Source organism: Rattus rattus, chromosome 1 (genome assembly GCF_011064425.1).
Source record: "Rattus rattus isolate New Zealand chromosome 1, Rrattus_CSIRO_v1, whole genome shotgun sequence".
Lineage (NCBI taxonomy): Eukaryota > Metazoa > Chordata > Mammalia > Rodentia > Muridae > Rattus > Rattus rattus.
In genome coordinates this window covers 28954015-28966769 of record NC_046154.1, presented here as the reverse complement: position 1 = coordinate 28966769, position 12755 = coordinate 28954015, and the positions used below count along the sequence as shown (strand labels likewise).

The 12755-nt window shown below is 38.1% G+C and overlaps 1 protein-coding gene and 1 non-coding gene across 8 annotated transcripts in view; one reads left to right on the top strand and one right to left on the bottom strand.

Moving 5' to 3' along the window:
• Positions 1-12755, bottom strand: part of S100pbp (S100P binding protein) — a 40656-nt gene that overhangs the window by 26311 nt on the left and 1590 nt on the right. For 5 of the 7 annotated variants that reach the window (XM_032897298.1, XM_032897343.1, XM_032897335.1 and 2 more), the window contains exons 2-5: positions 8080-8195; positions 6292-7082; positions 4831-4913; positions 3097-3188 (exon numbers count right to left, since the gene is read on the bottom strand). In XM_032897298.1, coding sequence (XP_032753189.1) covers positions 3097-3188; positions 4831-4913; positions 6292-7080 — 964 coding nt within the window. In that variant the 5' untranslated portion in view covers positions 7081-7082; positions 8080-8195. The remainder of the gene's footprint in view (positions 1-3096; positions 3189-4830; positions 4914-6291; positions 7083-8079; positions 8196-12755) is intronic. The other 2 variants (XM_032897321.1, XM_032897314.1) reach the window with 2 other exon arrangements.
• On the top strand, positions 1309-1415 carry LOC116890325. Its single transcript, XR_004386548.1, has one exon. It is a non-coding gene; the product is annotated as a U6 spliceosomal RNA (small nuclear RNA).

The window sequence follows — 12755 nt, the reverse complement described above, 5'->3', positions numbered from 1 at the left end:
ACATCCATACAATCGTAATAATTTAAAAGCAATAACAATAAACAATACTAGATTACTGAAAGACAAAAATGTCAGATGCAAGAAATCTTTAGAATAACTAGACATGAAAATATTAATAGATGTCAAAAAGAATTTCCTATAAATCGATTTTTAAAAATCTCATTATAGAGTGTTTCCAATGTATGCAAAAGTAAAAATCAAACAAAGCCATATACTCCTATATATTCATCATTTAGCTTCATTTATCAACATTTTTGTCCAAGCTGTTTCATTTTATTTTACAAGGTTTTTGTTTTTATGTTATTTATTGAGGCTTAAAACACTACCTCACCTAAAAAAAAACATAATGAGCATGGTAGCACACACCTTTAATCCCAGCACTTGGGAGACAGAAGCAGGAGGATTTCTAAGACTGAGAGCAGCCTGGTTACACAGTGTTTCCAGAAGAGCTAGGACTACAAAGAAGACCCTGTCTTTAAAAAACTTAACAAAAATACTTCAGTATGAAAAGGATGAACTTCCTTAGATTTGTTTTGTTTTACCTGATGTGTATGAGTGCTTACCTGAACATATGTGTGTACTAAATGCAAGTCTAGTCCTGGCAGTTGCTAAAAGAGGATATCAGATTCTCTGGAACTGGAGTTTCTGGTTTTTTGTTTTGTCTTCCCACAAACTAGTTTGTAAGTAGTCACGTGGGCTCTGGGAAACCTGGCCTCTATAAAAGCAGTAAGTGTTCTTAACCACTAAGCCATCAACCCCAGCCCTAAACTTTCTTGTTAATATTGGTATTTAATAAATTCTATTAGCTAAAATTGTATTAGCTTGAGCTAAATACTGCCCTATACACTATATGTATATTTGAATATATAGGTATGTTTCATACAAACTAAACTTCATCATTCTTACTTTGCAAACAAGTTTCCAGTGGCTCAAGATTCCATCTAGTCACCAATGGTGCCAGGATATACCCCAGAAGTTGTGCCGTTGGGATGGCTCAACGGGTAAAGGTACTTGCATGCCTAATGACCTAAGTTCAATATTTAGGACCCACATGGTGGAAGGAGAAAACTGACTCCTACAGGTTGTCCTCCACACATACATTGTGGCTGCACATGCCCACATACATGCACATGTGCACAAAAGAAAATATAGCAAAAAATAAAATAAACCTAGAAGTCTAAACTTAAATTTTTTTCAACTACTAAAATCTGTTGCTTTCCTATTGTATTTCTAGCTATTCCTTGAAAATAGGATATAAATTGCAGTACTTTTGAGAGACAAGATTGCTGAATAAGATAGCAAATGGAAGTGCTCGCTTCGGCAGCACATATACTAACATTGGAACGATACAGAGAAGATTAGCATGGCCCCTGCGCAAGGATGACACGCAAATTCATGAAGCGGTCCACATTTTTAAGAGCTTGAAGGGGCTCGAGACCCCATATGAACAACAATGCCAACCAACCAGAGCTTCCAGGGACTAAGCCACTACCCAAAGACTATACATGGACTGACCCTTGACTCCAACCTCATAGGTAGCAATGTAATAGCCTAGTAAGGGCACCAGGGGAAGGGGAAGCCCCTGGTCCTGCCAAGACTGAACCTCAATGAACGTGATTGTTGGGGGAGGGCGGTAAGGGGGGGAGGATGGGGAGGGGAAGCCCATATAGAAGGGGAAAGGAGGAGGGGTTAGGGGGATGTTGGCCCAGAAACCGGGAAGGGGAGTAACAATCAAAATGTAAATAAGAAATATTCAAGTTAATAAAGATAAAAAATAAATAAATAAATGGAAAAAGATGCTAAAATGTGAACAACTGTGCCTTGCTTTGCATGATAAATTTTTCTTTGAACACCTCAAATGAAAAAGAAAAGTATAACTAGATACCAGTGCCATCTCCTAGGACAAAAAGGAAGCCACCTCAGAGGGAGAAGCAAAACATGCAGGCTTTTTTGTGTGTTTTAAAACAAGCTTGAAGATAACAATGAACAATCTCTTAAGTCCGCCTTCCAGTGATATGGTGGGAAAATGTCTTTACTACCACTAGACCTAATAGTTCAAACAAATAGGCCTCAGAAGCACAGGGCTGAAAAATGAACACCAGAGATATTTGCTCATCACCTGTCCTATGGACCTTCTAGGACACCTTTCTCAATCATCTCCATTCTTCTCAAACGCCAATGGAAGAGCTCCTCCCTGGTTTCTACATTAATCTACATGTATTTCCTTAGAAAACTAACCAGTAGTTTAGTATAATGATCTTCTCTAGACCAGGCCAAGACCCTTTATGTCTCCAGTTCCTAATTTCAAACTGAACAGTACACTTCACTACTTAAGTCCTCTACAAAGTTTGCTGACTAAGGAAAGAAGCCAAACAAAACAGAATAGATCGTGACCTTTATGGGAAGAAATCAGTATGAAACCTCCCAACATTCCATGTCTTCAATTCTGCTCCTTTCCCTTTAGAAATTTCTCAACAGCCACTGGTTCAAACTGAATAAAACAGTAGTAATCTCTACTTTGGTTTGCAATAGCTTCTAATGAAGTACAGGGAGCTTAGTTTGAAGAACCCATAGTTCAGACTCTCAAGAGCGTGTGTTGATGTAGGATGAAATCCGAAATACTTACTTTTTCCATTTAAGAGCAGAAGGAAACAAGAAAATAGCTCATTTAAAAACCCCTAGTAAGCGCAAAGGCCCTGGGTTCGGTCCCCAGCTCAAAAAAAAAAGAAAAAGAAAAAAAAAAAAAACAAAACAAAAAAAACCCAAAACAGTGGTTAGTAAGGAACTTCATTTCATCCACTTCTACTACTTAACCATCAAAACAACAGCAGCAGCAGCAACATCCCCCAGTTCACAGCCCTCAACTACAGGGGAGAGATTCACTGGCCTAAACCCTTCTCTAATACTTGTTGTCTAATCACTTTGCATAATCATCTGCTTAAAGAACCTTTTAAAGTAAATCGTTGGATAAGGAAGTTTTTTCTTCTTCGCCAGATTAAGAAAATTCAAAACCACATCCCAGTTTAAGCTCATTAGCATGGAAAGAAAACACCTCAATCCGTTTTATAATAAGCCATTCTTTGGTTACCGTGTTACCTTGGTTAGAGTCCCCTGGGTCTTCTATATGCGCAATGACTTTGCTGAGATAAATGTCCTTCTGTTTTTCTAGATCTGATTGTGAAAACATCCTTGAATAAAGCAAACCAGAAGAAAAACATCCATTAGAACCGTGACTACAGTGCTTTGTAGAAAAGTCACATGTTGATGTCAGATAAAACATCCAACTTTCAGAGGCAAATTCTCTTCTAAGACCCAGTGAGAGAAAAGAAAATTGTTAGTTATAGTACAAAACTGAAATCAAGTATAGAGTTTAGAAGTAAAGGAAGAGGGGCTGAGGATTTAGCTCAGTGGTAGAGCGCTTGCCTAGAAGGCAAGGCCTGGGTTCGATCCCCAGTCCGAAAAAAAAAAAAAAAAAAAAAAAAAAAAAAAAAAAGAAGTAAAGGAAGAAAAATAAAACTCCAGCTAACAAAGAATAGAAGGTAAAAATGAAGTAGCTCCTAGAGAGAGAAAGCATTTGTTGAACAATTCAGGTTTAGCAAACTTGATTGAGTCACATGGGAAAAGCTGAGTAAGATTAAAACTGAGGGAAACCCCTCCCACCCAGCTAAATCTGACAATTTAGGGCAATCACATATGACCTCGGTCCTTGCTCATAACAATAGTTCTGTATGAAGTTAATGGACGAAAATACTGACATTGTCCTCTATTAGTGTTTCAAGCAGCCTGATTTGTGGGTTTTGGCATAATTTCACTCCAAGGAATTTGCAAAGTGGGGCTGGAAAGATGACTCAGCAGTTAACAATAATGGCTGCTCTTCTAGAGAACCTGAGGGTTCAATTCCCATTATCCACACAGCAGCTCACAATTTTAACTGCGGTCCCAGAGGATCTGACGCCCTCTTCTGGCTTCTATGGACACATGGCCCACAAATATAAATAGGTAAAACACCTATATGTATAAAACAAAAATAAAAATCTCAAGAAAAAAAAGGAAGAAAATTGATGAAACTTCCCTCAATTATGTAGAAAAATAAATAAAACAGAACCCAGAAAACTATAATTTAGTGGCAAATAACCTTATTTGTCATTTTAAGTGCTTGAATAATACACAAGTGTATAATAAAAGTTTTTTTTTAATTTTATTGTAATTAATCTGACTTGACCTATAAAATAGCTTTTCTAGTATGCTCTACTGAAAATGCCCATGTATAGACACTGCCATCTCCTGGCAACAAGAAAGTAAACTAAAAAGATGCCTCAAAACTGCAATCTTAACTAGCATTTGTCCCCAGTAGTGCAAGAAGAGAGGGGTTGGATTTAGCTCAGTGGTAGAGTGCTTGCCTAGGGCGCAAGGCCCTGGGTTGGTCCCCAGCTCCAAAAAAAAAAAAAAAAGAAGAGAAAAACTAATTATCTAAATAATTTTAACCTTTTTTTGGGTTAAAATTCTGACTTCCTATCAAATATGTAATCTGCCCTCCCCTCATACATAATCTTGTGTTTGTATGGTGTTCTACTAGTATGCTTTTCTAAATAACCTTACAGGGCAATAGAGAAGGCTCTGTTAGCTTCTTTTTACTGACTCCGAAACTGAAGTGAGAGAATGATTTGCTTTAGGTAACACCAACAGGTAGACTCAGAATTTCAAGTTTGCTTAGTCCTCCTGCAAGATTTCATACCCTACCCCCCAAACAGAGTAAAGAAGACACGGAGAAAGAGAAGAAAGAAAAGAAAAGAAACCACCAGAGACCAGAATGGTTCTCCATTACATTACCTAGTCCTGGTTTGTAGCACAGGGATGACTTTGCCTAGTCTTCTCTCACCTTTCGCCTCCCCAGAATCCTTGTCAAAGGCATGCTGATTTGTTGTTGTTGCCGTGGTTGTTGTTTTCCAGAGCAAAAGGCAGGGATACAATAGGACAGATAATTACTAGTTATATTTTTTAATTTGCAGCTGTATCATACAACTGGAAGATCTCAATGAGAATTTGTTTTTTTTTTTTTTTTCTTTTTTTTTGGAGCTGGGGACCAAATCCAGGGCCTTGCGCTCGCTAGGCAAGCGCTTTTCCGCTGAGCTAAATCCCCAACCCCTTGTTTATTTATTTTTGAGACAGGGCTTCTCTGTTTAGCCCTGGATCTCTCTAAGAACTCACTTTGTAGACCAGGCTGGCCTCAAACTCAGAGAGATTCCCCTGCCTCTGCTTCCCAAATGCTGGGACTGGAAACACTGCCTAGGGATTTTTTTATACAATACTCATTTAGGAGACAAGGACTCAAGCTCAGAAGCTAAGTAGAGTCTAAAGATATAGCTCCCTTCCCTAATATGTTCAAGGCCCTGGTTCGGATCTCCAGCATTCAAAAGAAAGTCACACATCGAAAAGTTAAAAAGTACTTAGGAAGCACAGGCAACATTGCTAAAAGATCTAGGCCAATCAGGCTTACTGATTGAATTCCAGGCCAGCCATGTACCAGACACTATAAATACATACTTCCTTAATTCTTGCTGTAATGTGAAGTAACATTTACTCAATCTATAGTTAAGAATTGTCAGGCAGATGGGCACAGCTTAGCAGTAGAGTATATGACTAGCATGCACAATGCACTAAGTTTAACTCCTATTATCAAAAAAGGAAAAAAGTTTGCTGGGTGTGACGGTGACACTTGACTTTAATCCCAGCACTCAGGAGGCAGAGAGAGGTGGATCTCTGAGTTTGAGGCCAGACTAGTCTACAGAATATAAGTTCCAGGACAGCGGGGACTACACAGAAAAACCCAGTCTAGGAAAAAGAAAACCGAAAACACAAATCAAAGGTTAAAAAAGAAGTTTGAAGAAACATCAAAGGTTGAAAAACTAAAGGAATGGTGTCAGTCAGGATTCAAGCCCTAATTCCCTTGAATACAGAGTTCTGCTAAACTTAAACAAAATTGTCATCATGGTGTATGACGTCCACAGGGGAGGTTTTATGTACTTATTTTTTTTTTAAAGATCTATTTATTTTATGTACACGAGTACATAAAATGTCTTCAGACACACCAGAAGAGGGCATCAGACCCCATTACAGATGGCTGTGAGCCACCATGTGGTTACTGGAAATTAAACTCAGGACCTCTGGAAGAGAGTCAGTGCCCTTAACCACCGGTTTTATACATTTTATATATGGGAGTTAAGTACATAAGAATTCTTTCTGACTGAAAATAACTTCATTTCTACTATGTCTTGAAAAAAATGTACTTACTCTGTTTGATGAACTGGACACAACTGGAATTCTCACTTCACAACCTGATTTGTGTGATCCACTATTTTTCCTGTTGGGTACTTCTGAATGGTTGGAGATCTGAGAGAACACAGGGGTAGGTTTCTTACTTTCAGGTATATTTTTATCTGAGGCAGTTTGTTCGATGTTATTGTTTGAAGGAGAAGAAAGCAGGGGCCCATCCCAAGCAGAGTTATTGGGACTGACCCCTTCAGGTTCAGTGCAACGTTTACTCTCATTAGGATGAAGATCGTCTTCTCTCGTCTGTTCCTGAAGGGAGGCAGGTTTTTCCGTTTCTTTGGAGGAATCGATCTTGTCTTTATCAAGCACAGGATCACAAACTGTTGGATTAAATGGTGCAACAACAGTTACTTTTATAAGATTCTTTTCAAGTACAAAGTGTCTGTTTAATGATTTACTAGGAGTTGGCCCATGACCAACTGATGGACTTAGTTGAGGTAGTTTGAGGAAGCCAGGGGTTTCAGCTGCTGGTCCCAAGCTGTACAAAGAATTTTCTTGAGGAGTATGGGGTAGAATTTGACTCTTTCTCGCTCTATACTCATTATGCCCACCATCATCGTCCTTCAAGAGCATCTCAATCTCTTCTTCTGTGAAACTGAAATGGCCATCATCTTCTTCTCCGTCAGAAAACTCCAACAAGGAGTCATCCAACTCATCTTCATCCGAGGAACCCCAAGAAAATGAGGCATTGTCTTTAGGCAGAAAAGAGGTACTAGAAGACTGTTCAGAGGGTAATAGTGAGCACGTCATATCTGGAAAAATATAAGGAAATTTTGTTGAAGAACAAAAATATCTTAAACCTACTCCAATCTAAATCTCAAATGTTGTGCTTGCACTATGATGTGTAACTTGAGAAATAACTAAGATATTTAATCTTACTAGCATTATGAAAATAAATTGTTTGAATAAGATACTTAGTTTCTGATCAAAATGGAAAAAATTAAAATGAATGATAATCTGGGTTGGTGAAGCCGTAGAGACAAGCACTTAACTAATAAAGCGTAAGCTAATATACAATTTTGTGAAGAAGAGTAACTTGGCAACGCCATCTGATCTACTAATCTCACTTCTGGAAGTTTATCATACTGAACTACCTATTACAAATGCTAGAGGCAACCTAAATGGCCACCTCTAAGAGAAACGTTCAATAAAATCATGAGACATTTACATCAAAAACATTTTTCAACTACTTAGAAGTTCATTAGATTTATACGTACAACCATAGAATGACTATAATATTCAAGCAAACTATGCTTTGTGAAATGTTTTAGACATGAAGTTTGTCCTTTTAAAAGAGAGACATGCATTACTCTCCAGTTCTGGGAACTGTATCTGGAGCCTCATGCATGCTATGTAAGCCCTCACATCCCCAGGCTGTTTCTTACTTTTTAATTTAGGGTTTTACTAAGATGCCCAGACTAGATCTAACTTGCTCTGTAGCACAACCAGGCCTTGAATTTGCAGCCCTCCTGCCTCAGCCTCCACAGAAGCTGGGATTCCAGGCTTGTGACTCAACTGAAACACACACACACACACACACACACACACACACACACACACACACACACACACACACACACTTTTAATTGAAAATGAAATTTTTAAAAATCAGGAGACAGAAGTATATGTGGTACATGCCTTTAATCCCAGCATTCAGGAGATAAAAGCAAGTAAATGTTATAGAGAAGTCAGAGCTATACAGTGAGACCCTGTTTCAAAAACAAAAATTAAAAAAGATGTCTTGCATACTGTGTGGAGCTGCTGGAGCAATCTCTGCCTTTGCCACGAGACCAAATGGAAAAGGTTTCAGCTCCTGCTGGCTGTTCCTTTCAGGAGACTTGTCAAAGTGATTGACTCCCACCTTCCTGCAGGCACAAAGAAAATTAAAGGATCTTCTCATCACTTTCAACCCCAGTAATTACAAAGTCAACTGCATTATGCTTCAAGGTGTTCCATCTATTAATTTTGATCTTGATTTTTTTTAAATATCAGCAAGTTGGATTATTTTCAGTGAAGAACACCAAAGAAAAATCTTTAGAGGAAAAAAATTATGCAACTAAGAACTGGTTTAGTTTCTCCCAACAACTGGCACTTTCTTATGACTACTGTCTGCTTTAGCTGGGTAAATAACAACGAGGAGTCCTAAGACCTAAGATCTGGACTCTGTCACTAACAAGTCCTAGCCATTTAGTCACTTAACCATTTGGACTTGCTCCTTGTAAAACAGAAAAGGGTTAGAGGAGGAGGATGAGACCATGTCAAAGATCTTACCAAATTCTTAAATTCTTTTTTTTTTTTTTTGAGCTGGGGATCGAACCCAGGGCCTTGTGCTTGCTAGGCAAGTGCTCTACCACTGAGCTAAATAAATCTCAACCCCTCTCACCAAATTCTAAAAATTGTAACCACTCCAAAAACCAATCGAGCCTCTTCCTCATTTCCAATATATATAAAATACAAAGAAAAAGTCAGCAAAGATATAAATACAAACATTGTTGCTTATTATCCATTAGAGTCAAGTGTCAACATCATTCAACTCTCTCTCTACACGAATGTTTACTTGTGTAATAAACCCTGGTGTAGTGGTTAGGGATGTGACTGAGTAGTGTTTGCTTAGCATACACAGTGGGCGGGGATTCTTGGCTCACACCACTCTACCTGCTTTATGTGGCACTGGGGATCCAGTGGAGGGTTTTCCTCATGCTAGGCATGTTTTTAGTCTCATACAGTTCAGGCTGGCCTCCAAATCATTATGTAGTAGACTGGAACTCCTGATCCTCCTCTACCTCCCAAGGATTATAGGAATGTACCTCTTCACTTGGTTTCCTTTATAGCTGGTGCCTTCATTCCTTTGTTTGTTTTTTCGAGACAAAGTTTCTCTGTGTAGCCCTGGCTGTCCTGGAATTCGATTTGTACACCTGGCCTGAAACTCAGAGATCCACATGCCTCTGCTGTTAATAGCTTTTTAAACTAAAACTTCTTTCACTTTACTACCCCACCCCCAAGAACACAACTTAATTTTCAGTAACTTTTCAGCTTTAATTCATACATTCCTTTAGCAGTAATTTTCTGAGCCACAACCATCAAACAACTAAACTAGATACTTTGTCTCTATGGTTTTTAAGAGGTAAAGATATGATTCCCAATCTCCCAGCACATATAATTCTTCCCGAGACAGGATTTTCTGTATAGCCTTGGCTGTCTGGGAACTTGCTCTGTAGACCAGGCTGAGCTCAAACTCACAGAGCTCCACCTGCCTCTGCCTCCTGAGTGCTGGGATTAAAGGCCTGCTCCATCATGTCTGGCAACATGTTAGCAAGAAAACACTACTAAGTCTAATATGAGAGAATATAAGATGGTATAGACAGTAAAGCACTAAAAAGAAAGGATGGAAAATACAGCATTTTATTCGCAAACATACCCTGTATCTTTTTTTTTTTTTTTTTTTTTTGACAACAGTAACAGTGCTTACTTTTAGAAAAGTGCAGGATTTATTTTTTGTTTAAGTTTAAAAAAAAAAAAACAAAAAACAAAAAACAAAAACCTGTGCCAGCTGTAGTGTATTTTACTTGCTTCCAAGGTCATTTAGCAAATGGCAAAAGTATAGTCCGAAACCTAGAGCATCTAAATTTAGTATGCTTGCTAATAAACTATGGAGTATGCAGATACTAAAGACAGATTTTTATTATTTGGAAAAATAATTTAACCTGCCCTAAAGTGCATCAGAAGATGCCTGAGGTCTCACAGATATCATCCATCATCCAGACACAAAACTGGCTCTTTTGAGCTCCTCTCAGAATGTCTCAAATGGCAAAAGCATCAAAAACAGTATCATATTCATACACACAAAGAGACAAATACATTTTAACTCATACAAATCATTCTCTTTGCAACTTTAGTTCCTGAATTTCAAAAACTCTTTTTAATAAATAAACTTAAAACATGTAAGCAAACCTGGCATGGTAGTATTATGCTTTAATCCCAGAGCTCAGGAGGCACAGTCAAGTAGATATCTGGGAGTTCAAGGCCAGTCTGGCTTACACAGAGAATTCCAGGACGGACAGGACTATAGAGAGAGGCCTTGTCTCAAACAAACAAACAAACAAACAAACAGACAACAAAAACTAGTAAGTAACATAACTAACTTCCATGGCTACCACTCAGCACCCCCAACCCATCTACCAACCCCACTGCTAATTAATCTCTTACTCTATCTTCACCTTTACTAGATTATTTTGAAATAAATCTCAAGTATCACACCATTTTATTTATAAACAACAATTCCTTATCCTAAAATATCCTGCTTAGGGGCTGGAGAAGTGGCACAATGGTTAAAAGCAAGCAGTGGCTGCTCTTCTAGGGACCTGGGCACCATTCCCAGCACTCGCATGGTGGTTCTCAACTATTGTAGCATAATGCACAGACATACATGCAAGCAGAACATCTACACACACACACAAAATAATAAATAACTTATACTCAATTTTCCAATTATCTTATTCATATTTTTCAGGCTTAAGGAAAAACAAATAAGCCATCATTTAAATAAGGTCCATAAAATGCAATAGGCTGAAATGTCTTTTAAAGATTTCCTACCTTTTCCCTACTGTAATTATCTGTTAAAGAAAGCTTCTATGAATATATACAGATACCACAAAATTATTAAAAAATTTTAAAAAATTAAAAAACACCAAATTGAGGATAGCAATAACTTCTGGTAGTGGCAAGGAGAAATGAATAGCTTCAGTCTATCTGTAATATTTTGGTTTCATTGAGTCAAGGTCTCATGTAGCCCAGGCTATCCTGAAAATTGCTTTATAGCCAAGGATGTCCTGAACTCCCAATTCTCCTTCCTTGTTTGCCACACAAGTCCTAGAACTACAGGCACCATACCTGACTTTTTTTTTTTAAATCAGTAGAAATGGAAGATAAACCTGGGCAGTAAGTATAATGGTAATTATTACTATGAAATTTTTTGTTTGAAATATCTAATTAAAAAATACTCTTAGAAGATGGTAGTTGTCTCAGTGAGTAAAGGTTACTCACCCCACAAGCCTGGATATCTGAATTTAATCTCTAGTAACCATATAAAGATAAAAGGAAAGAACTGATTTTTTTCAGACCTCCGCTCACACACCACACACATGCACAAATGTTCACACATCATTCATGCATATACACAAATTAGTTTAAAAAAAAGTTTTGGTTTTGGTCTTTTTGAGGCAGGGTCTCATTATGTATCCCTGATTGGCTTGGTACTCACTATGTACACCAGGCTGGCCTAGGTGGACGTGATGACATGCATACACCTTTAATCCTATCCTATTACTCAAATGGCAGAGACAGGTGGATCTCTGTGAGTTCAATGACAGCCTGGCCTACACTGTCAGTTCCAGGCTCGCCTATCTCAAAAACCAAAACACAACAAAAATTAAGTTATAAAGTCATAGTGAAAGATATACCAAATATACCCTAAGTCTCAAATATTTTCCACCTATAAAATAGGAAACCTCACAGTTCAGTAGTCACATGAGGTTTTAACAAATATTAAGTAAGACATGAACTTCAGGCACTTGGTATATATACTAGCTATGGTTATTTCATCCAACCATCTACAGCCATCTCACCCAAAGAGTCTTAATCTGAAACCTAGTAGGAATAGTAGGAAAAAGGCTAAAGTGGCAAGAAACTTCCCCAGACTCGATTTAGAAACTATTCGGTATGATCTACTTAGTGAAACATTTAACCATATTGTCATTAAACTAATTTAGGACCAGACTGGATGGATAACTGAAATATCAGGTAAATTCTTTAAATTAATGGCCCATGAAGTAGCTTATATTAGAGGCACTGGGCTAAAATTCAAAGACCTCAGCAACTCATTTGAAGTCTCTGAACTTCAATATAAATGAAAAGACTCATCTGAAAAAGGCAGATATAATGGAGCTCACTTATCTCTATTTCCAGAATGTTGGTGGGGGAGGCAAGAGGATGAAGAGTTCAAGGCTACCTGAGGCTCCATTTCAAATTCCAAACCAGTATAGGCTACACATGCCAAAGGTGGGAGAGAAAGGGAGGTGTTTGAGATAGTCAGTTTGAATTTTCAAGGGAGGGAAGCCTTCATTAAAATGAAATTCTTGCAAGACACGGAGGCATTCACCTTTACTCCCAGCATTTGAAAGGCAGAGGCAGGCGGATCTCTTGAGTTCCGGGCCAGCCTGGTTTATACTGCAAGTTCCAGGCTAGTGGTACATAGTGAGACTGTCTCAAAAAAATTCATAATCACGATAATAAAAATAAACATCTTGAAGCTCTTAAGTGAAGTTTCACAATTACTTCTCTCCCATACTACCATCACCTGCCATTTTTGGCACCTGCCTGGTAAATCTTTTAAATATGGAAGCTTCTTTATTTTTTCGGGGAAGAAT